The sequence below is a fragment of the Vicugna pacos genome, chromosome 16 (assembly GCF_048564905.1).
Source record: "Vicugna pacos chromosome 16, VicPac4, whole genome shotgun sequence".
NCBI lineage: Eukaryota > Metazoa > Chordata > Mammalia > Artiodactyla > Camelidae > Vicugna > Vicugna pacos.
The window spans coordinates 56,573,294-56,596,993 of NC_133002.1; the positions used below are offsets into that span (position 1 = coordinate 56,573,294).

The following is a 23,700-nucleotide window of genomic DNA, read 5'->3' on the forward strand; positions in this document are numbered from 1 at the left end:
AACGGCACATGGGGGCAAGGGGATGTGCGTAAGCCAGAACAGACGCCCGGCCTGCCTCCCTGGGCTCCAGCAGGAGGGGACGGGCGACAGACCCAACCCCGCCAGGGTCTCCGGAAACCCTGCGTGCGCTGAGGCCCAAGAAGGGCGGCGAGGACCGCCAGATCTGACTTATTCTCTGCCAGGTCACCCACATTCCCCTGCATTCCAAGTCCCAGGGAGGAGAAGTAGATAAGATGATTCCAGAGAGGTCCCCAGCTGCACTGGCTTTAAGGATACATCAGAGAAGAGCCTGGGGCCTCCAGTCCTAGGAAGAAGGAGGAAGACTGCCCCCTCCCTCCACCGCTGGCTCTCCTGGCATGGCAGGTGCGTCGGGGCCGCAGGCTGTTACATCGGCCACCTGGGGAGCCGGCCCCAGGGGCCAGAGCAGGAGGGAGAAGTTTACTTCTGTAGGGAGAGGAGTACACCCGTTCCGTCTGCAAAGAGTCCCAGGCCCCTTCTCTCTGGGGTGCCCTGCAGCACAGGCCAGGGTGCATCCTCCAGGGCCCCACTGCCCCCAGGGCCCTGTGTGCTGTTCTCCGCCATGCCTGCTCCCCATGACACCTGGAGCCCCACGTCCCCTGGGCCCGGCACACAGTAGGTGCTTGTGGGATGAGGAAATGGGCCAGTGAGTGAGGGGGTGGGTGAACGGCTGGCCCGGTGGTCCCTGTGGATGCCTGAAAGGAAAGGAGTGGAGAGCCCAGCTTCAGACTGAAGCTCCTCCAGGCCCGGGAGAGCCGGCAGGCTGGGCAGCAGGCCCAGACTCACTCCCAGCCCTTGGCCGCCCACTGCCTGCATCCAGTCCTGACCCGTGTCCTCGCAGGGCCTCACTGCCTCCCTTCCTCCCTGCCACCTTTCCTTCCTTCCTTCCCTCACATGCATCCTGCCCACAGCACAGGGCAAAGGCGGCTGAGGGATCTGGGGTGTGGGGCGCAGCCTGGGGGAGGTGTGAGGGGCGGGGCAGGAGCTCTCAGGACCCCAGGTTTTCATTCTGCACTGGACAACACTCAGGGCTGAGAAGAGGTGCTGTCAACTCCTCCTGGACTAGAAGCTTCCAGCACATCCAGCACTGCCTGGCCTGGAGGGACAAGGATGCCTGGCTGCACGTCCTCCCCAGCTGAACTCCTCCTCTGCTGGGCGCAGCTCAGGGACATCTCAGCCACTCCCCCCATCCTCTGTACTTCCTCTCACCCCCTCGCACCCGGCCTGGGCCACTTCAAGCCTCAGGTTAGAACAGCCTGTCCTCCAGAAGGCCCTCTCCTGTCCCCAGGCCACTGCTCTGTTCTGGTCCCTGCCAGCTCCCTTCCTGCTTTTGTTTCCCAGGGAAGCCGGCTCAGGTGAGAGGCGCCCGGGGAGGGGCTGGGGGCAGGTGGAGGGCAGAGGCGGGAGGGGCAGCTCCCTGGCAAACTTCCTCCTCAGCTGGCCGCTGGCTTTGTTCCAACCCAGCCCAGGAGCCAGACAGCTTTTCTGAAGAACAAGAGGCGGGGAAGAGAAAGTGCCCAGAAGAGAAAGTGAAGAGAGTGTCCAGCCTGAACCGGCTCCCAGGGCAGACCTGCCGGGCGGGGGTGGGGGCAGGGCCGCCTCCCCAGGCCTGGCTCCCCTCCCCACGGGCTGAGGAGGCCCTGTCCCCTCCTGGCTGACCTCCTGGAAGTAGGAGGGGCAGGACGGGAGGAGGGAATTCAGGGGAAGTCTGGGATGGGCTGTGTACTCTCTTGGGGTGGTGGGGGAGATCAGAGAGGCTGGGAGGTGGCTTCTGTGTTCAGGAGGGGACATTCTGCATGAGTGACAGGGACTTTGGGGAGCAAATCTTAAGCACTGTGGGTGCCTTGAAAAACTGCCCCAGCCTGATGACGACTATGACCCCAAGAGGTGTCATAAACCCAAACAGAGCGACTCTTTCCCTCTGGCCCGACCCAGCCTAGTGCACATGGCCTGGCTCCTTTCTTCCCTGCCCCTGCCTCCCTGTCTAGGAAGAAGGCAGCTGGCAGGCCCCCTGGCCCTGGCCCTGGCCTGGCCCCCAGAGCATTGGTTCTCACCGTGGTTACCAAAGAGCTACCCTCTGTTCTTGTTCAAATGCACGTTCCCAGTGTGGACGCTCAGAGGTTCTGACTTCCTGGGGCCCCAGAATCTGCACTTATCCCAAGAACCCCAGGGTTTAGTGGCACCTTGAGAAACACTCTGATAACACAGGTGACCCTGGGTAGCCTGGCCGGCCTTCCCTCCCACCTGGACACCCACCCCTCCCCATCGTCCTCTGACACAGCCACTTTAAGAATCCTACAGAATGCCTGTTTGTATTACCACGCGTCCATCTGAATGCCCCACCCCATGAAGTCTTCTGGAATCGCCTCCTTTAAATGCCCCTCTTCCTGCCCTCCAGGCCCGCCCGAGATGTTCTGCCTTGAATCCACCAGAATCCCCGTCTTGCACCAGAATCCCTGTCTTGCTCAACTCTGCATCTCCGGTCTCCAGCTGGCTCTGGACATCCCCTTCTGACTTGGGGGGGCCAAACGCTGCGGGTGGAGAGCGGCAGCCCCCGCGTCCACTCGACACTCTCCTACCTTCTCCGGGGCCCGTGGTGACATTGGCTTCGATCTCAGGCCCGTAGGTGAAGGTCTTGGCTCTGATGCGGAACCTGTAGGTCATCCCCTCCGCCAGGTCCTTCACCTTCAGCCACAGAGGGCTGCTCCCCTTCACGTCCACCGTCACGATCTTACTGACTCCTGGGGGGGGGAGCACACAGCATGTGGGGGCTGCAGGGACTGGGGAGACTGGGAGGGAGGGAGGTACTGGGCAGGAGGCGTGCCCCCTTGGAGTTAGGCTGGGACCAGCATCCTTGGTCACAATGTTTCCCAGATTATTTCTCAGAACACACTCCTGTGGGCTGTTCTTGAGAATATATATAGTGCCTGTCTGTCTGCTGAATGTATAACTGCAGGGGCCTTTAGCATCTGGAGGGAAAAAAAGCCTCACCATCGTGTTTAATGTAACCATTGTACCCCAGACATATCTCACCCTCTGTTTTTGGTCCCCTACGTCCCATCCTATAGAACTCAAACTCCAAGGATCACCTTTCAGGAAGTGTGTCTGTAAAGATGCCACAGTGCGGAGTTGGAGGGGACACACTTGCAGCCACCCTCACAGCCCAGGACAAGCTCAGCTCCGCCTGGTCTCCCTCCTTCCTCTGGTGCCGATGACGGGCTGGAGCTCACTCCCGGCCCTCCACCAGCGGCACCCGCCAGGCTCTTTAGGGCAAAAGTGAGGATGCTACAGCACCCCAGATCACGGCAACGAGAGGGGAGTCCTGCATGGCTCTCAGGAGGGGAGGGTTTGCGCTCTGTGCCCCACAAGGCAAAATCCTCCCTGTCGGGGGAGGGAAGAGCTCAGTGGTAGGGCGCACACCCAGCGTGCACAAGGCCCTGCGTTCAAACCCTAGGACCTCCATTAAATAAATAAATAACCCTAATTATACCCCCACACCCCCCAAAGCAAAAAAAAAATCCCCCCAAACAACCCCCAACCCCCCAAACTCCCAAATCCTCCCTGAGGGCCGGGACTGGGTTTCATCTCCCTTGTCCACTGAGCATGCCGGTCACCCCTGGGAGACGGGCTCTGCATCCAGCAGGCTGGGCTCCGACCCCGATGCCCAGGAGTCGGTGGGCATGGCCTGCAGCCTGGCTCCAGTTCTACTGAGTGAGGGTAACAGTGGCCGAGGCTACATGTTTCCAGGTTAAATAAAACCACAGCCCCTGGCATGGGGTTGGGGCCCTGAGTGACAGAACAGTGGGCGTTCAAGAGGTGCTTCCAGGAGGAAAAAGGTGCCTGCCGGGCCACGAGGGGATGTGCCTCGGGACCCAGGACAGCAGCCCTGGGTACCTGCCCCCTGACTTTTCTGTGCAAACTCCCCAACTGCTCGGGACTTGGTTTTCCCTACGGGGAAGCAGGGGGCGCTGCCTCCTAGCGGAGACCTGTTTGCTGCTGACCGGAACCCAGGGCTGAGGCACGCACGGGGGCACAGACGCAGTGCCGGCCTAGCTGGGCATCGCCTAGCTGAACCCAGGCTGGATGGCCCTATTAGCTGGGCTGTCACAGGCTAGACAGGAATCTGTAAGGGCCCGGAGTCAGCCGTGTGGTCCAGACACCGCTGGACTGAGGACCCGAAAGGCAAAGTGATCGTGCCTCTCCAGGTGTGGTGTCCCCGGTCACTGCAGCAAGATCCTGCCCCATCCCCTGCATCTCATCCCCGTGACCTCTGTCCTCCCCGGCCTTCCTTCTGGGGGAGAGGCAGGCCCTGAGCCTGACCACATCCCCTCCTGGGCCCAGCGCCCCCTCGGTCTCCCGGCACACAGCGCTGCTCTCCAGTGAGCGGCTGGCGTGCAGGCGGCGGCAGGAAGACTGAGGGCCATTGTCCCCTCGGCTGACCCGGAACTGCTGGCCACCTCGGCCTTCCCAGGGCCCCGCCCCTTGTTCTGGTCAGGCTCCACTGTTGGGGAGGGGTGACCCTAGAGGCGGTCACTTCCAGCCATCAGGGTGCCCCCTGGTAGGCCAGCCACACCCCCAAGGCCTCACTGGGTTCTGGAACAGGACACAGGCAACCAGGTGCCCGGCCTCCTTCCTGCCTCTCAATTAATAGCAGTGACTTCAGCCGAGGTGGGGCAGCTCCCCGGGGAGCCTGGGAGGCAGTCGGGCAGGGTCCCAGGCAGGCGGAGGGGTGGGCAGGGCTGCGGGGCGCTCTGAGGACAGCTCACATGAACAGGGCTCGGGGCAAGGGGAAGGCAACCTGCAGAGCCAGGGTCGCAAGCAGAGACTCCCGGAGGGCAGCAGGGGTGCAGTGGCTCCCCCCGGACTTGTGCATCTTCCTGGGGAGAGGCTCCAAGGCTTTCAGCAGATTCTCAAAGGGGTTCCTGAGCCCACGAAAGGCAGAGACTAACCTGGAGTAAGGCTGAGCACCTAGGTTGTGGGTCACACACAGGGCAGGACCATCGGGGCTCCCCGTCATTAATGCTCCATCTTGGGACCCTACGTTTTGCTCGGGTTTCCTTCCTCCCCCCCCCACTTCAACACACTGATGGGGAGAACTGGCCACGCCCCTTCCCTCGCCTGGGCCTCAGTCTCCCGGTGTAAAAGCTGGGAGGGGCTCGCCACAGCGACGCCACGCACAGGGCAGGACCAGGGAGTCGCGCCTGGGGGGAGGGTCCCACTCACCGTCCACGGGGGTGCAGGGCTCGTACACCAGCCGGTAGCCCTCCAGGACGCCGTTGGGGAACCGTGGGGCCTCCCAGGACACGTTCACTGAGGTGGTGGTCAGCTCACTGAACTTGACCGAGCTGGGAGCACTGGGGGCTGCGGGGGGACAGCAGAGGGGTTTTGTTTCCTCCTTCCTGGACGTTCAAAGCCGAGTTTGGTTCTCAGGAACTAGCGGGGGCCCAGGAAGAGCAGGAGAGCAGGGCTTCGTGTAAGAGAGGGCCGGAGGGCTCGCTGGAGGCCTCGGACCCGCTCCTCTCCCCTGCTGAGGTCGTAACACTCGCTTTCCAGTCAGGGTCCAAGTATTGGGAAAAAAGGGGACTTTCTTTCCCCTAAAGTCGGAGAACTCAGGCTTCCTCCTGCTGAGTGGCCCTGAGCCCTGGCCAAGAGCCCAGGACATGCTTGTATTGTGTCCCCAGGGTCACTGTGGGGATGGGTCATGTCCTGGCTTCCCTAATGGAGGCGACAGGGGGTGTGTGGGTGTCAGAGCATCAGCTGGACACTAAACAACCTGCCAGGACTGCAGTGGACGTGGCCTTGCTCTCGTCCCCGGGGCCCCAGGCATTATCTCCAAGAGACCACGCTGCCTGGAGGACCCAGGAATGGTCAACGCTCTGAAAGAGATACTTTCTTGGCCTAGAATCTGGAGCGACCCGGGAAACATGGGGGATGAGGAGGTCTGAGGGGGAGGCCGGAGAGGAAGGGAAGGAAGCATCCATTCCATAGCGTCCCGAGTGGCTCCGGGCAGGCGGGCTGACCGGGCTGTTATTGTCGGGGGCCGCCCCCCACCAAGCCGGAGCTAATCCAGACCGGCTTCCGCTCCAGCTCCGGCAGGCAGTGTCAGTGAGCTGCCTTTGAAGGAGGGAGACCAGCTCTGGAGGCCCTTCCTTCCTCCCCTCTGCTAGCAGGACATGAGACAGGACACTTTGTCCTGCTGACGGAAGTGTCCAGGCTCCCAGGGGCTCACATCCGGCCGATGACACTGACAGAGAGTGGTCGGAAGGAGACAGACAGACCCTCGGGAGCCAGTGGGAGGAAAGGTTCCCTGGAGCCAGAGCCTGTCCCCAGAGAGGACAGTACTTAGGAACTGACTCCGTGCGGTCTTGCTCTCTCCTTAAGAGCAAGGTCATTTACAGAATAGGAAGCAGCAGGTTGGAAGAGATGCTTCAGGGACGTGAGGACAAAAGGCTTGTATGCAAATCCATGAGGCGAAAACTCCATGGTGGGCAAAGACGGGGACTGGTGCCGTGAAGACAGCCCAGGACGAGCTGGACATCCTGGCTCCAACCTCTCCTCCCCTACTGACCAGCGAGGGGACCCTGGGTGACAAGCGTCACCTCCTGGGCCATCCTGGCTCAATGTGAAAAGGGGGAACTCCTGCCCTGTGTGTCCTTGGGGCTTTCAGAAGGATCACGTGTAATACTGCCTGAGAAGTGGCTGCAGGAGTCTCGCCACCACCCTCTCCTCTGCCTTGCCCTCCCGTCCAGCTGCCTCAGTGGCCTCCCTGCCTACCTCCTCTCCCCTGCCCTCCATCGCCTGTCCTCTGGACAGCAGCCCGAGCGAGCTTCTAAAAACACAGACCAGACTGCTAGCCCCACGCCGCTCCCCATCCTGCTCAGAATTAATCCCAAACTTCCTTCCAAGGCTCCCAGACCCTCTACCACCTGCCTCTTGCCCATTTTCTTTCAAGCCACCTGGCTTTCTCCCTGTTCTCTAATCCCCTCCAGCCTCCAGGCCTTTGCACCTGCTGGTCCCTCTGCCCGGAACGCGCCTCCTCCAGAATGTCCCACAGCTGGCCTCTTCTCACTCAGTTTCAGCTCAGATGTCACCCGCTCAGGGAGGCCTCTGTGGGCAAACCTATCCAGCGCCATCTGTCCACTCCCTGCCTCCGTCCTTGGACAACTCGTACCCACTGCCCCGAGGTTAAGTCATCTAGATACTTGTTTATGATCTGTCTCCCTCCCCAGCATGGGGACCTTGTCAGCCTCATCCACTGATGTGTCCCCAGATCTAGTGCGGGCCCCTGGAAGATACTGAATATATCCTGGGGGAATGAACAAAGCTGGGGGAAATAAGAAAGTCAGGTGGGAACGTGGCAGGCGGTAGGAGGAGGCTGGCTGGGTGGGGACTGGCCATCTGCGAGGGGGGCTACCTGAGGAAGGGGGGGATGGGGGCGGGGGTGGGCGGGAAGCGAGGGCGAGCCCTAGGGGCTCTCTCCAAGGCTTTATGGAGACAGTGCCTCTCTCCTGAGCCCCTCTTGGTGGGCGCTGCTCTCCTACTCTGGAGGGCATCCCATGGGGCCTGGGGATGCGGCCCGGATCTCTCAGTTGCCTCCACTCCCCCAAGAGCCTAGACGCCAGGCGGGCCCTCCCCCATCCCCTCCCCTCCGCGCCCCGCCCCTCCAGCCCCTCCCCACCTGCTTGCTGGGTCTGGCCCCGGGTCGCGGTGCTCCGAGGCCCGTCCCCCGCGGCGTTGAAGGCTGCCACGCTGACCATGTAGGCAGTGTAGCCGGTCAGGTTCTTGAGTTTGACACTGTTCTCTGCCAGGAACAGCGTCTTCACCCGCTCCGTGAGGTTCCGCCGCTGGGCCTCCCAGAAATAAATCTGTGGGCACAGGTGTTGGCGGGAGTGAGGGGGATGGTCACCCGGCTTCCCTCCAGCCCCCGGCTGCCTCCGGGGCTCAGAGACACCTCCTTTCTTACCATCCACACAGCTGCACAACAGGTGTGAGTCGCCCAGGCAATAGTATAGAAGTATCTAAGAGCTGTTATAGAAACTCTTCCAGAACCTTCCTTTTCAGCTAATACTTCAGTCCCTGCTAGATTGTAAACCCCACGAGGGCACAGAGCCCGTGCATCCATTCACCGCAGTGTCTGCAGGGTTTGGCACAGCACTGGCGCGTCGGCCCTCAGAACACCGTCACTGCAGGACTAAGCCGACTCTCTTCCGCAGGAACCAGAGGCAGGAGGGTAAGTGCCGTGGGGGCAGATCCACCCCAACTAAGAGTCAGCCTCTGCAGGTTGACAAGGCCCCCGGTGACTCACCAGCGCACGAGTTTGTACAGCCCTCTGCAGAGGCAGGCTGGCCCGGGGCTGACCCCAGGGCACCATCCCCTTGGCCAGCCAGCTGACTTCCCTGAGCTGCAGTTTTGTCGTCTGTATAGTGGCGTTCAGGACACCCACCTCCCAGGACCAATGAGAGGAGCAAAGGTCGTAAAGAGTGAAGCACAAAGACACTGCCGAAGGGTTTAGTCCAGGAGCATGGCAGGTGCTTTCAGTTACAGCTGACTCTTGAGCAACACGGGTTTGAACTGCACGGAGCCACTTCTACGTGGATTTTCTTCAACTGGATACATACAGTACACCAGGGTCCGTGGCTGGCTGAACCCACGGATACTGAACCGCGGAAACGGAGGAGGGTCCCCATGGGACTTGTGCATCCACCACGTATTTTGGTATTATCCACGGCGGGCCCTGGAACCAATCGCGACAGATTCTGAGGAACGACTATACTTCATATCCATCGGGGGCTGACGCATCGTCAGCGAAGCAGCAGGTCCTTCACTAGTTCTAGAACTCTGAATCCCAGGCCTCCGGAAAGCCGCCAGCCCCCGGCCGCGGAGGATGAGAGGGCACATGGCGCCACCTGCCGGCCAAGTGGGTTTCTGCACGCTATTGGCTTCATTTCTCAACTTGCCTGTAGAAAGCTCATAGAAGTGAGAAAGAGCTAATGCAAGTGTCCCCGCCTGGCACGTGTGGAGGATTGGGGTCGGGGACCCAGGGCCACCATACGTACAGAAGTAGGCACCCTCAGCAGGTGGGTCTTACCCGTGTGTACCCAATCCAACAAACCATTGTTAGATGGTGATTAACTGACATTTGTGCAAACGGCACAAGGGGCTGAGCCCTGACCCCAGCCCCAAAGGGCACATGGCCGAGTGGCAGTTCAGGCCGATGGGCAGCTGGGTGTCTGCTAGAAAACACCCCACAGAGGGCCCACATCTCGGTCAGTTTGGCTCCCTTGCGTCTTAAGCATGTAGAATCACGCCTGGCACCCCGCTGGGGCTCAATAAATTTCTGCTAATGGATAAGCTCCTGACATGGACAGAAGCAGGTGGACAAGTGAACTGTCATAATCACCCCCTTCTAGCTCCCAATTCCCTGCCCCTTCCGGCCTCATCACAGACAACGGGCGGAACTTCAGCCTCAGTTACATCAGGCCCACGCCCACAGGCCACACAGCTGGCTGTCACTGGAGGAAAGCCACACTTTCAGTTCACCAGCACAGCTTCGAGTGGCCTGGCCACCATGCTACACTGGACCAGTCCACTCCCCACAGTCACCTACACCACAGTTTCACAGCTCCCTCCCCCACCTCCCCTCCCTCCCCGCCCTCACTCCTAGCTGAGGACCCTTCCCTGAGCCCCTGAAGCCGTCCCACGAGGCTCCACCAGCTCCCTTTGCCACCTGTACCACCTCCCGCCCTGTGTTCCTGCCCTCCGCCTCCCTCCTGCCACTGTGGCTGAGCTGCCAGCTCCCTACTGAGGCTCCCCCGCATTCAGGCACTAAACCCCAGCCCCTCTCACCTCCTTCAGGACATCACCCACCACAGCCTCCTCCCTTTCCTGCATCACCAAACTTTCCTTCTTTCCAGAATCACTTTCATTGGCGCACACACCAGTTATGTTTCCCCTCTAAGACCACCTCTGTTGATCATTTTTTTCCGGCTTCCACCCCATTTTGTTTCTTCTCTTTAAAGCAAAACTCCTCAAAAGGGATGTCAGTACTTGCCGCCTCCCCTCATGCTTTCTCGAATCCCCTCCAAGCAGGCACCCCCTACCTCCAGCTCTTGCCACCCTCACCTGGTTAGTGTAACAATCTGGGCTTGGCAAACTCCTCTGTAAAGGGCCGGGTGAGAATGTTTTAGGCTTTGCAGGCCATGCGGTCTCGTTGCAGTTCTCCAACTCTGCCGCTGTCACTTGAAAGTAGCCAGAGGCAGTTTGTAAACAAATGTCCGTGGCTGTGTTCCAATAAAACTTTATTTACAAAACAAGCGCGGGGGGGGGGCCTGGACAAGGCCCAAGGGCTGTCGTCTGCCCATCCCTGAATAATCACTTTCTAGATTTCATCTTGCTCGAGCTCTCAGTAGTAGCTGGCACACCTGCTTCCTCTCTCCTTCTGGAAGCTTCTTCCTCATGTGGGTCCGAGACTTTGATCACACTGTTTGGTCCGAGGGCTCAGTTTTCAGACTTCTGGTGTTTTCTATCTACCCATGCCTACTCTCTAGGCTTTTGATACCATTTAGATGCCGAGGACCCCACTACTCACCCCTCTCTCTTGGCCTACACACCCATATGTCCCCCTCCCTTTGGTGTCTCCCCTTGGACGGCCAGCAGACATCTCGGACCGACTCCAGCTCTCCCTCCGAGCCTCCTCCTTCCACTGCCTCCTCCTCCTGCCCTGTAACTGGAGGCTCCATCCTCCAGTTGCTTCTGCTTTTCCCACATTCCACATTCAGTTCATCGGCAAATGCTACCAGCTCTCTGCTTCAAATGGGACCGGAGGGCAAACGCTTCCCGCCTCTGCTCCTGCTTGGTCTAAACCACCACCACGACTCACCTGGATTATACAGCCGCCCCCGCACGGTTTCACACTTTCCCCGCTTCAGACTACTCTCAGCAGGGTAGCCACACAAGCCTTTAAAAACCCAAGTCGCCCTTGTCCCTCTTCTGCCCCGAGCCCTCCGTGGCTGGCATCTCATTCAGCCAAAGCCCTCGAGGACTCCAGGCGACGCGCCGTCACTGCTCGGACCTGCCTCCCGTCGCGCTGGCCCCCTCACTCCAGGACACACGGCGCTCCTTGCTGGGCTTTGTGCGTGCCGAGCACCCGCTGACTCCGGCTCTTTGCTCTTCTTTCCCCGCCTCCTGGGATGCTCACCTCCCAGATCCGGGTGATTCATGTGCCTTCATTTTTGCTCACATGGTAGTTTCTCATGAAGTTCTCTCCAATGACCTTATTTACATCCCAAACCTGCTCCTTTGCCTGCTTCATTCACCACCACCTACAGGTGCTCTTTGCTGTGTACGTCGCTGGTCTTCCTCCCCTGCAGTTTACGCTCACGTTGTCTCTGCTCGCTGCTTTATTCCCAGCACCAAGGACACCGCGGGGCGCAAAGGAGCTACTCAATAAACACGCGTCACTGCAGGGCTGGCTGCTGGGATGTCACAGCTCAACCCAGAGCGACCACTGGCTGGCGGTGTTAGCACATCGTTAACGTGAAGGTTAATGCCCGTGCACGTCAGTGCACGTCTGGGAGGCAGCAATTCCATTTCCTCCGTCAGTGTCCTTGGCGGGTGGTGATGTTTCCCTGAGCACGTGGGCATCCGCTGTGTGATGTACGGTGTCTGGCTTCCACACATTTCCTGGGACCGCACATTAACTGGAGACGTCCACACCTCACCAGTCTGGTGGCTGCCAAACTGGTGCAGGACCCGCCTGGCTACTTCTCCTTCCCCGGGGGGAATGCATATGCTAGGGGTGCAATATTTAGTTTTCCCAGCTGGCGCTCCTGGGTGAGGACTCAGGAGCATTATTCATCTTTAGAGCATCCTTGGCAAGATGCCCTTCCTTCTCTCTCCCGCCTCCTTCACCCCACACGGAACCAGACTCTTTACTGGATTCTGTCTGCAACGGGGTCTCTGGTATTAACAAGCTGTGTGGCCCCAGGCAAGGCCCTTACCGCTTCGGAAACTCAGTTTCTGCCTGTGAGACGAGGGCTCAGCCAGGTAAACCATGAAGCTCCGTGTGGCTCGCCCCCTTCCCACCTTCCCCACCTGGCCACTGCCCTGGGCTACTCTCTGGAATAACAGACGACCACCAGGAATCAGAGTGGTGCTGGATGCTGGTCCAGGAGGCAAGCCTCAAACACGGCCACAGGCTGTGTGTCCAACCAAGGAGACACATTATATTATTATTATTTCTGCCACCTCCTCTAGTGGTTGTGTGCCCAGTGCTTCCTCTCCACCCCTCACAGGGTGAGGGCTGGCAGACCTAGAGTCTGACTCTCTGCTACTTGCTTTTTTGGGGACCTTGTTGAACCACTCACCTGGGCCTCAGTTTCCTCATCTGTACAATGGGCACAAATATTTAGAATCTATCAGCTTTACCGGGCTTTCAAGAAAATTAAGGCGTTCTTAAGGGCTTTGCGAATATTAGAGACAAATCTAGAAATAATTTCCAAGATTTCCAAGACCTAGCTGGTGGTCCTTTGCTAATGGGCTGCTCAGTTAGCATCAATATTGTAATTAGAGTTGGCCTAATAGCCACTTTGAGGGGTCTTATGCTGGCATCAGGAGTCAGCAGGCTGGGGCTGGGGGTGTGGCATCCAGGGATGGCGTGTGGCCTGAGTGTCTATGGGATGAGTCTGCCCTGAGGACAGGAGAGAGGGTGGGTGTAGTGGTGCCCCAGCTGCGTAGTATTTCAGTGGACTGGGTGCAGACAGCCAAGGCAGCAGGTGTAGATGCGGGACCTCTCCCACCTACCGCCCCTGGGTCATCCCCAGCCCCTCACCTGGCCCTGTGTCCCCCTGGACCCTATTCTCTGCCGGAGCGCCTGTACCTTGTAGCCTTGGATGTCTCCATTCTGGCTTTCTGGCGGGGGTGGCTCCCATGTCACATCCAGCTGTGTGGCCGTGGCGCCATGGACGGCCACGTTGCGGGGCGCTGCTGTGGGCACTGGAGGGCGTAAGGGGTGATGAGTGTGTGCGTGGACCTCAGGGAGGAGGAGATGGGCTGCGGTGGGGTGGGGACCTCGGCTCCCGTAACCCCTCCCGCTGGGCTTCTCAGTGGGGGAGGTGGGAAAGGTGTGCTGGGGCTGGAAGGGGAGGCATGGGTACTCACCTGCCTCCCCGACAAAGACCTCCTGGGGGGCGCTTGAGGGCCCCTCGCCCACGGCGTTGTACACGCTCATCCGTATCTCGTAGCGCCGGTGCTTGTTCAGGTCTGGGGTGGGGTGGGGAGGGGAGAGACACACAGAGGTCACTGTCCCTGTAGCAGACGGAGGCAGCGTGGAGGGTGGAGGCTGTGATGTTGCACCCCTGCGATTCTAGGCCCCTGTGTGAAGGTTCAGGAAAGAACAGGTACGCGGTGGGGCAGCCGGAGTGCGGGGGAGGGGTGCTGTCTGCCTCGTCCCTGGGAATCCGGACACAAAACGACACGGGTTGGCATCCTGGCCAAGTGTGACCACACTGGACACTTTTGAGACTAAAAAGCGTACTGTTAATATTCATGCTGGGACAACTGGGATGAACCGAAACTGTCCTGGGCACACCGGGTCACAGGTCACTCCTTCACTGACTGTCCTGGGCACACTGGTCACAGGTGCTTAAAGTTCCCAGCTCCCCTGCCCCACCCCCCCCCCCGATCCAAGCCTCCATCAACCAGCTCTTAACATGGGTGATGGGAGGGAGGGGGAACTCAGCCCTAAAGAGACGTGGCTTCTTAGATGCGAATTTTGGGCTAAGAAACCCTGTTTTTGCTCAGTTTGGGGTGCTGGGTGGCTCGGGGAGCAGCTGCAGGAAGACAGCCCCCGATACCCTGGGTGGGAGTTGCTGTCCCTCTTGGGGGCGGTGGCTGAAAGGCTCTCCCGCTGCTCCCTGTGCCCCTCCCCATGTCCCCCTCCCCAGGTGGAAGTCCTTCCCTTCACGTGGCGTGGGGGTGGGCGAGTCACCCTAAGCGCCCTGGTGCTGCAGCCCGTGAGGGCCGTGGGTGGAGGAAGGAAGGAGCGAGGGCGATTCAGTTAAACTCTGTTCCTAAGGGGAGGCCCCCTGCCCAGAGCTCCGGGCCGCAGGGAGAACCTAACATCCTCTGGGACGTGAGGAAAAGAGCTAGACCTTGGGGCAGGCACCGGGGAGGGCCATTTCCCATCCCTGGAGGGAAGACAGGGGCTGCTCACTCCAGGGAGGAACTCAGCTTGAAGAACAGAGCTGGGTGGACAAGTGCCTTTGATGGGACGAGACGGGGCGGCAGCCATGTGGACCCCTGCCCATCCAGCTCCCACTGTGCACCTCCTGCCACTGTCCCCCGAAACCCCTCCCCCAACCGGGAGCACAAGTCCAGAGACGCCGCCTCTATTCCGCGCTGACGGGTGGTGGCTAGAGCGGACCTCCCCTGGTGGCCCCCGGCTTTTCTGTGTGTGTCCGGAAAGCCACGTGTGCTCAGGGCGGTCCTGGGTGCACCGCTCAGCCGTGGCCAGGCGTCCGCGGAGGCCCCACTCCCCTCCCTGCGGAAGGCGTGGGCCCCGTCGGGGAGCCGCCGTGCAGGGACACTTACTGTCCAGCTCGTACTGCGTGAGGCTGGGCCGGCTCAGGTTCCGCATGGAGTACATGGCTAAGGGTGGGGGAGGCGGAGGGGCCAGAGGGAGACAGCAGACAGAGGTTAGTACACACACCCCCGCCCCACGAAGACCCCGATGACGGGGGTGGGAGGGGAGGGAGGGGGGCCTGGCAACACACAGGCAGAGGGAAAGAGCTTCCAGGTTTCTGACAGAGAGTTAGGGGCCAGGGTGGGAGCGGGGGAGAAGGAGGCAGCTCCCAGCAGAGTGCTGCTGCCCCCGCCCTGGTGTGCACTGGCTGCAGGTCCCAGGGTGCCAGGAGCCCCTGGGAGCCCAGCATCCCCGGGGGGACGGCTCTGGGGAGCCCTCTAGTCCCAGCTGGCTCCCCTGCCTAGGGCTAGGTTGCTGGAGAACCACCATGATATAGTGGTGTCGTTAATTTCCTCATATGAACCAGAAACCATTTTACTACCAGGAAATATGACTGTATTATACACAAGCCTATAAAATCACAACCACAAGCACATGTCTGCCAAAAAATAAGAAAAAAAAATAACGCAAGCTGTTGGATCAGCTACTTCTGAATTTTTCTATTAATTTTCCCTTGCCACGCATTCAATCATTTTGTTGTCTGCTAATACTCGCTGGGAGACAAGGCACAGGCGGTTTAAGAGAATTATGGGAGGAAAAACAAAACGGAGAGGATCTTAGATTGCTCCTCCTCTTCCATTCATTTCTGTTTTGGTTCCATCACCCAGCTGCGTACCCAAATCCACCGGACTCCTCCCTTTCCCCGCTACCCTAGCCTCTCCCTCCCCAGCATGAACCAGCTGGGGAGTCCACATAACACCCCCTCCCTCAACTCCATCCCAAGCCTTCTGCCGTGGCTCCAGCCGCATGCTCTTACCCACGTCACTGCATTAGCCTCTAACTGGGCCCCTACCTGCCTCTGGACCCCATCAGCAGTCATCGCCCTCAAGACACCAAAGTAACCATCCTAACCCAAAAGTCCAACATGTCATTCCCTTGCTCACGACCCTCTCTGGGATTTCTACTCAGCTTTTCGATGTTTCCTTCCTGCTGCAGAGGTGGGCTGGGCTCCAAGCACCCTGGGGCAGGACTGTCACCTCCCTGAGGAACCAGAGGGGCCAGACCTTGTGCTGCCCTTGGAACATGACCAGGCTCGGCTTTTGGTCCTTCCCACCTCAGGCCCTTTGCACATGCTGGCTCCCCACCTCCGCTTCTTTGGACTGGTTCACTTGGAATCATCCATCGGTGTCAGCACCTCAGCCAGCCCCAGGGAAGGCTTTTCTGACACTGGCTTTAGGCTCTCCCGAATACACCCTCCTCAGCGGTCATGCCAACGGTCTTGGACACCTATGTAATCAGGCTTTTCTGCTAAGTGCCTGGCTCTTCCTCCAGCCTGCAAGCTCCGAGAGGGCAGGGACCCCATCTGTCTTGTTCACTGCTGTCCCCCGAGTGTCTGGGGGCCTAGAAGGTGTTCAGTGACCACCAGCTCTGGTGACGGAGCGGGACGGGGTGGGAAGCACACATCGGGGAGGGTGGCAGGGTTTCAGGTTAGAGAGTCCGGGAGGCTGAGCGCTTTCGGGCAGGGAGGGGAGTGCGCGCGCCGCCCATGAACCTGCGACGCCCGCCACTGTCACTCACGGGTAAGCTCTGCCCACTTGGCCCCCGGGTTGTTGATGCCACGCAGTGTGAAGCCTCTCAGCCCCTCGTACAGCAGCTCCCGGTACCGGATCCGGAAGCCCAGGAGGATGCCGTTGATTTTGTCCTCCGCAGGTGGCTGCAGGGAAGGGAGCAGTGCTGGGGCCCAGCCAGGCTGGACCCCCGCTACGCATCCCTCCCTCCCCATCCTGCCTCCCGCAGTCGCCGAGTAGGGACTGTGTCTTCCCCAGGAAAGGGAATCAAAATGGCATGGAGCATTTTAACTTTACAAAGCATTTTCCAATGAGGTTATTCCATCCCTGCAGCATTCCCTGTGAGGCAGGGCAGGACAGGAATCCCCACACCAGCTCCACGGTCCAGAGCAGGAATGTAAGGCTCAGAGATGGTCAGGAACTTCCCCAAGGTCACACAGCATCACTGGGGCCCTGAGCACGACTCCGGGTGCAGAGCTCATGTCAAAGAGCTGTTCCTGGTCTAGAAACTTCCTTCCACAATCGCCAGCCCCACCCTGGCCAACATTTCCTGGAGTTTCCCAGGAATCAGGGAATCAGGGAGAGTCCTCTCCCTGCTTTTCAGCAAGGACAAGGGTGAGTGTGTCTTCGTGGGCCGTTCCCTCCTGTGTCTTTATCTTCTCCTCCATGGCTTTCTGCGCCCATCCTTAGATGAGGTGGAGAACAGGCTTCTGGAGGTGGTGGAAACTACTTTTTATGACACCTCCTTTAAAAAAACTGCTGAAACGGTTCAGCTGTTTAGTAGCTCCTGAATTGCATCCCGGGCTGCAGCTGGCACCTCCCTGCCCGCTTGGTCACAACGGCCCTGCTCTGCTCCAGCCTCTGCCCGGTTCCCTGCTGTACTGGGTCATTCTCACTTAAAGGACTATCCTCAGGTGAGGCCTTGGCAGGGGTTGGGGGCCCCTCCTGTTTTCTCTTCCAGGGTTCCTGCTCGTGGGGACGGGACAGAAGCCCTGTCCGGGTGCAAGGCACGCAGACCTGTGTGTGGTCTCTGACGGGAACCCTTCACTCACCGTGGGGACAGGTTTCACGGAGATGCTGGGGGCCCCGAAAGCCCACGTGCTTCCCCAGCCAAGGATTCTCCCGATCTCAGGGAGCTGACCCTGGCCCTGCCACTTAGCAGCTGAGGGACCTGGGGCCATTCTTGTCACCACCCTGAGTCTGGGTCCTTGTCCACAGATCTGATTATCTGGGAGTAGAACGAGGAATGTATAGATGTATGAGTATGCGCCTGTGTGTGTGTGCGAGTGTGCGTGCCTGCACACGTGTGTACCATGTCCCAGCCCTGGTGGGGCTGTTGGCTTTCTGGTCCCCGCACAGACTGTGTCTGAGTCCTCACGCAACATGGGCCCCTCCCTGCTCGCCAGGCCGTACCTGCCATCGGATCAGCACGGAGGTGGTGGTATGGGGTGTCACTGAGAGGATGGTGGGTGCTTCGTCCGGGGCTGGGGAGAGAGGCAGACAGGTGAGCTCTGGGGGGAGGGGAGGGGGAGGGGACTTAGGCCCCGGGAGGCCCCGGGGACCAGATTCTGCAGACACTGGAGTGTAGGGCAGCTCCTGCCAAAGCCACTCTTCATGTCTCAGCTTCTGCAGAACCAAGAGCCAGTGTGGGGGGCTGAGACCCTGACCCTGGCCCAAAGCCAAGGACCCAGAGCCCTCCTCTCTGCCCAAGAGCCACGGGCCGCCTCCATTGCCACTGCCGAGGCCTCTCCCACTCCCACGGAGGTTCTCTGGTGTCGGCCACGAGCTTGGAGGACATCAGAGAAGAAACACATGAGGATGCCAGGCTGGGGGTGGGTGCCTGAGCCCATGGCAAAGGCCTCTCCGGCCCAATCCTCCTTGGGACTCTACCCAGAGAGCCAGATAAAGAGCCCAGCAGGCTGGGTGGCCCTCCCATCTTTGGAGGCCCCTCCCCTAGAAGAGAATGCCCAGTGGCCCAGGAAGCACCCAGGGACCAAGAGAAGGAGACCCAAGCAGAGGTCACTGACCAGCCTGCAGGGTGGTCAGTGGTTCCGACTCCTCGCTGAACTCGCTGTCCCCGATGTCATTGGTCGCCTTCACTCGGAACTTGTAGGACGTGAAGGGCTTGAGCCTGTAGGGGGAATCAGGTTTGATGAACGGAGCTATCCCCTAACAGCCTGGTGCTGATCCATTACTCAGACAGGAACATCGAGGCTCAGAAAGACAATCTGCTACAAAGGCAACAAACTAGGGCCAGACCGGGCCTTAGACCATGCCAGCTTGGGGTGTGGCCTCACCCTTAGCTCCAGCAATAGGTCCCCAAGTGGAAATGTCCACACATTTTCCACCTCGGAGGGGCACGCAGGTAGGACAGCGTCAGTAACACCCCCTCGGAGCTGACTCCTCCCCGAGAATGGCCATCTCTTTCCTCAATTTAGTAAATTCAGGAAGGGCCGAGGTTCTCAAGAGTTAACCAGGTCTTCATCTCCATCAGCCTCATCTCGTCTCCAGGCAAATGTCTTCCTTTTTGATTTATTTAGGGTTGGGGGTGGCGAGGAGGAAAGTATGGCCCAACGCACTCAGTCACGTCAACCGGAGTATAAAAAATACATCCCAGTAGGAATGAAATTGAAGCCAGAATTTCGGAGGGAAGCTCCCCTCCCTTATTAAAGACGGAGAGGGAGACGCCGCCTGGCTGGGATGAATCGCTAATGAAGAGCGGCAAGGCTTCTGTGAAGAGGGGCTTCTAGGCTCCAGAAACGGATAATTAAAAGGCAGCCCTAACAAGGCTCCAGAGAGAGTGGGGAGGGAGGTTAGGACAGAGCTGCAGGGGATGCGCATGGCTGGAGATGCAGGCTGTGGAAGCGATGGAGGGGTGGGCAGGCTGCAGGCGTTCTCAGGAGCCCCTCCGATGCTAGTGCTGCCGGGGCTGGGAGGGCCTGGAGCGAAGATGCTGGCGGACAGACAGGGCCTCACCTGTCCACGACGAAGGAGGAGGCGTTGTGGCTCACGGAGGCCGAGTGCAGCGCCCACCTGCCGCTGGGCAGCTCGCAGGTCTGGATGGTGTAGTAGCGCACGGGGGAGAGGCCGTCGCTCCCCGGCTCCCAGGACAGCAACACGCTGCGTGCCTTCACGTCCTCCTGCTGCACCACCGGCTTGCTGGGGGGCTGCGGGCGGTCTGTCGGCGGGGGGGGGAGGAGCAGGTGAGCCAGTGATGGAGGTGGGGGAGATGCGCTTTCTCAGGGAAGGGAGGGCGGTGCTCTGAGCGCAGGTCTGGCGACCCCTGCCCCTTCCCATTTCCAAGCACACAGGTCCCAACAGTTTGCCTGTGGATGCTGGTCACCGAGCCACAGGCTCCTGTCCTCAGGCTGCTGGAGGCCCAGGTGCCTGGGAATTTACATCCCCCGAGGGCAGCCCCAGCCCAGGGCTGAAGTGAGCAGTCAGAACATCCCAGTTCCTTGGCCCCTGTCTGCATGGTGCTCAGATGGGACCTATGCGATGTCCCCGATGGTGTGGGCCTGAGCCCCCGTTCCCCTCGGTGGGACCTGGCCTTGTCCCCTGCCTGTGCTCGGCCCCTTCTCATTTCCTTATGCCCCGGGGAGTCTCAGTCTCAGCGCTGTGGCATCTGGGGCGGATGAGTCTTTATCGCGCGGGCCTGTCCTGTGCGTCGTAGGATGTGTAGCAGCACCCTGATCTTGACCCACCAGCTGCCAGGAGCACCTCCCTTCTCGCCCTGATAACCAAATGTCTCCAGACTTTGCCCGATGTCCCCTGGGAGGGGGGTCAATGCAGCCCTGGTTGAGAACCACTGCTTTTCTGTCTAATAAATCAGGTCCTAGGGATCTGGGGCTGCTTCTACGGAACCCAACCTTGGGTGGGAAGCCGGCTCAGGGTGGTGGCAGCCAGGGCTGCAGGCTGTGGCCCCATCCTCCACCCAACCGGATATGGGCTTTGTCGAGGGGTTGGGGGAGAGGAAGGAACTGGTCTCATCAGTCTGCCCTTTGGAAAACCAGTAGCTGGGGCAGGGCTGGGTCCTTGGGAAGGGAACTTCCAGCCCAGCTCTGGAAGTCTGCTGGAGCCCTTCCTGACCTTGACATCAGAGATTTGAGCCCCCTTTCCATTCCAGACCGGGGCAATGAGACTTCCCAACCCCAAGCCGTGTACCAGGAGAGGACCTGAGTGCCTGGGTTGGCTGTGAGTGTCCCCTTGCTGGCCTCCCAGGCTTCCCCAGCCCCAGTGGGCCATCACCTCTCTTCTCGGTGGTCACCACCAGGGCCTCGGCGGCCTCTCCCCAGCCCTTGCGGGTCTGGGCCGTGATGCGGAACAGGTAGACAGACTCTGGCTTAAGGCTGGTGGCCGTGTACTGGCGGGCGCTGGGAGCGAGCACCTCCACTGTGGCAGTGTTGGCCGTGGTGGCGTTGAGCCGGTGCGTGATCTGGTAAGCTGCGGGGCAGGAGGAAACGGGTCGCATTGGGAAGAGGGCCAAGCTGCCTCCAGGGCCCCAAGAAAGGGTCATTCCTTTCTCAGCCACCACAGTGTCTGCCCTTGGGCCACCTTGGCTGTGGTTTGCCTGCTTGGAGCCCTCTGGGTCACTCTCATGTCCTCAGTTGCTGCCTGGAGAATGTGACCATGGGGGGCATGCATTACATAGGGTCTGCGACACCGCCCCCTGCCCCAGCCCCAGGAGAGGAAACTAAGGCTTGGAGAGGCCAGACCACCTGCCAGGAAGTGACTGAGCTGGAATTCCAGCCCAGGTCTTTCTAAGTCCAAAGCGTTTACCCTCCTCCCTCCACTCTGTCTCCAGAGGCGTGGCTTTGGCTGGGGGCAGGCACTGCAGGGTGACAGGACTGACAGTGGTCTGATCCCCCAATTTACACGTGAGGGGCTGAGGCCGGGGAGGGAAGCTGACTTGCTCAAGTCCACACGGCTGCTGATTTCAACCCTGTGAGTCTTCTCCTGTGACGCTGTGTGTGTGTGTGTGTGTGTGTGTGTGTGTTATGGGGGGAACCCTGAATATGAAACGATGCTTCCGATCTGCAGCACCCCTCCTGGGTGCCTCAGGTCCTGTCTCCCACCTGCAAGTGTGGCTGCTCTGAATCAGACAGTGTGCCCTCACCTGGCCACACTTAGGAACAGCGGCCTAGGTTGACCAGGTGGCCAGTCTGCTTGGGACCAGGAGCATGCGAAGGCATAAAGCTAACCAGTGGTCCTTAAAGAGACCTGAACCCTGACCTTGCCCTCCAGCAAGCAAATCTTACAGACTGAGATTCCTCATGGGAGAAATCAGACTCAGAACCATTCTCGAGGATGTGTGGACACTTGTCCTGGCTCAGGCTCCCTCCTGCCAACACTGACTTTGTCTCTTTTACACCTCTTACCCCCTTCTCCCCGCAGCCAGGGCACGGAAAGGGTAAAGACTTACCAAGAATAATGCCGTTGGGGGCAGCGGGAGGCTGCCAGATCAGCCGCACCGATGTGGTCCTCACCTCTGGGAACAAGATGCCCATGGGTGGTCCTGGGACTGGAGAGGACAAAGGAGAAGCAGGTGACAGTGTGGCTGCTGCTCGGCCCCAAGACCAGCCCAGCTCCTGCAGAGCAGCATGGCGGGCCGCAGAGGAAGGGGCCACTCTGCTCATGAACTTCTGTGGAGTGCATCTCTGTGCCTGGCACTATGTCCTCATACTGGACATGAAGATGCTATCAGTGGGGTTTATGCATTATTTAGCAGGAACTAGAAGGGACCAAGGCTTCAGCCATGGGGCAAAAGGAAGTGCCCACCCCAAGCCCACACCACTTCCCTTTTTACACTTCACTCTGGAATTCTTGGATCTGGAACTCTCTGCCCATATAGCCCCAAGCACGCTTCCAGGGTCTGCATGGACCTGTTCCCCGGGACCACCCTCCTGAGGGTGGAGACTTGCACCCCTGAACTGAGGGATGGCCAAGGGGCAGCTGTTTTGGGCATATGGTTGGAGACTGAATGGTATCGGCCAGAGGAGGTGGTGGGGGGACATAGAACAGGGCGGCAGAGTCGGGGGACAGCTAGTGGGCAGCTCTTCCTGAGCTGCCTCAATCGAATGTGCAGAAGCCAAGAAGCTTGAGACTTCTAAACCTGAACTTGGCCTTCCAGGTCATTAGGAGGGTATATTTATCAAGGCAGGAGGATAGAACACATTTAATTTAACAGATCATTAGCTTGATTTATCACGTTAGAACACAGAGACATACAGTGTTTGGGCTTCCTTTTGCTCTCTTGTCTGGTCCCCACAGATGTTTATGGTGAGCTGTGTGTGGGGATGTGTGTGGGGAGAAGGTAGGAGGGCAAAGGACCCGTCCGCCTGCCTCTGATGGGGAGCTGTGCCGCAGAGATGAACGCCTAGAGCCTGGCTGGCATCACTCTTTTGCAAAGAGGACCAGTTGGCTTGGCAAAGGAGAAATCAAGACTTTTCCTCACACAGAACTTCACTCAGAGTGAGCCTGCCCCAGGGGAACAAGAAATCAAAACAGATGCAAATTCTCTTTCTCTGTACACTTGTCCCAGGGAGAGGCCAAGAGACTGAATCAGATGTCAAACTGTATCGTCATTTCTCCCTTAGGGGCGCGCCGTCTGTCATTAGCATCCCCTCGCAGTGGGGTTGGTGGTCCTCGGTGACCCACCTCCCCGAGGAGAAGCCTGAGGCCATGGTTCCCTTTGGGGCAGAGGGAGACCCAGAGGGGCTGGCTGGGAGGGCGGTTCCCAGTCTTCCCCAGGCTCTCCGGGATGTGAACTCACCGTCATCCAGCGTCCGCTCCAGGATGGGAGGGTGGCTGGGGCTGCCATCCCCGATGCGCGTGAAGGCCAGCACCTGGACCTCGTAGAGCACATATTTGCCCAAGCCTGTGAGCTGGGCGCTGCGTGATGAGTTCCCTTCCACCAGCCAGAACCGGGGCTGGGAGTCCGAGTCCTTCTCCTTATACATCACCTGTCAGAGCCCAGGGCAGGGGTGAGGGCTTCGGGCTTGGGTCTGGCCCTGTCAGCATCTCCCGTGTCTCCTCCCCAGGAACCAGGTGGACAGACTTGGGGCTCCTTGGAGTGGCTTGGCCCCCAGGCGGCATGGAGTAACGCAAAGCTAGGGCTCAGGGAGGGCGAGGGGACACAAAGGTGCACTCAGCCACAGAGCTGGAAGGTTCCTTAGAGAACATCCAGGTGGGAAACAGGCCCAGAGTTGGGGTATGATTCACTCAAGGTCACACAGCCTGTAGTGGGGGAGCTGGGAGGCCAAGGCGGGGAGCTGGACCATGCAGTAGGTGCAGCGTGGGGAGGAATTCCAGACGATGGTGGAAACTGAAGCTGTGGCTTGGGACACCCCGTGTGGCCTCCAGGAGCAGGTGGAGTTGCTCTAAGGACCCCAGGCCCTCCCTGGAAGCCTCCCCACCCCCAAAGGAGGACTCCCT

General features: G+C 59.6%; 1 protein-coding gene and 1 long non-coding RNA gene across 2 annotated transcripts in view; one reads left to right on the forward strand and one right to left on the reverse strand.

The window, feature by feature from the left end:
- Positions 1-23,700, reverse strand: part of SDK2 (sidekick cell adhesion molecule 2) — a 247,341-nt gene that overhangs the window by 18,301 nt on the left and 205,340 nt on the right. The window contains exons 27-39 of the mRNA XM_015235247.3: positions 23,039-23,228; positions 21,689-21,787; positions 20,515-20,709; positions 19,243-19,444; positions 18,294-18,397; positions 17,680-17,750; positions 16,277-16,412; positions 14,608-14,664; positions 13,177-13,278; positions 12,896-13,011; positions 7,697-7,883; positions 5,242-5,379; positions 2,598-2,759 (exon numbers count right to left, since the gene is read on the reverse strand). Of these exons, the coding sequence (XP_015090733.1) occupies positions 2,598-2,759; positions 5,242-5,379; positions 7,697-7,883; positions 12,896-13,011; positions 13,177-13,278; positions 14,608-14,664; positions 16,277-16,412; positions 17,680-17,750; positions 18,294-18,397; positions 19,243-19,444; positions 20,515-20,709; positions 21,689-21,787; positions 23,039-23,228 (1,759 nt within the window). The remainder of the gene's footprint in view (positions 1-2,597; positions 2,760-5,241; positions 5,380-7,696; positions 7,884-12,895; positions 13,012-13,176; positions 13,279-14,607; positions 14,665-16,276; positions 16,413-17,679; positions 17,751-18,293; positions 18,398-19,242; positions 19,445-20,514; positions 20,710-21,688; positions 21,788-23,038; positions 23,229-23,700) is intronic.
- On the forward strand, positions 2-2,631 carry LOC140686204 (uncharacterized). Its single transcript, XR_012059846.1, has 3 exons — positions 2-363; positions 1,048-1,373; positions 2,417-2,631. It is a non-coding gene; the product is annotated as an uncharacterized lncRNA (long non-coding RNA).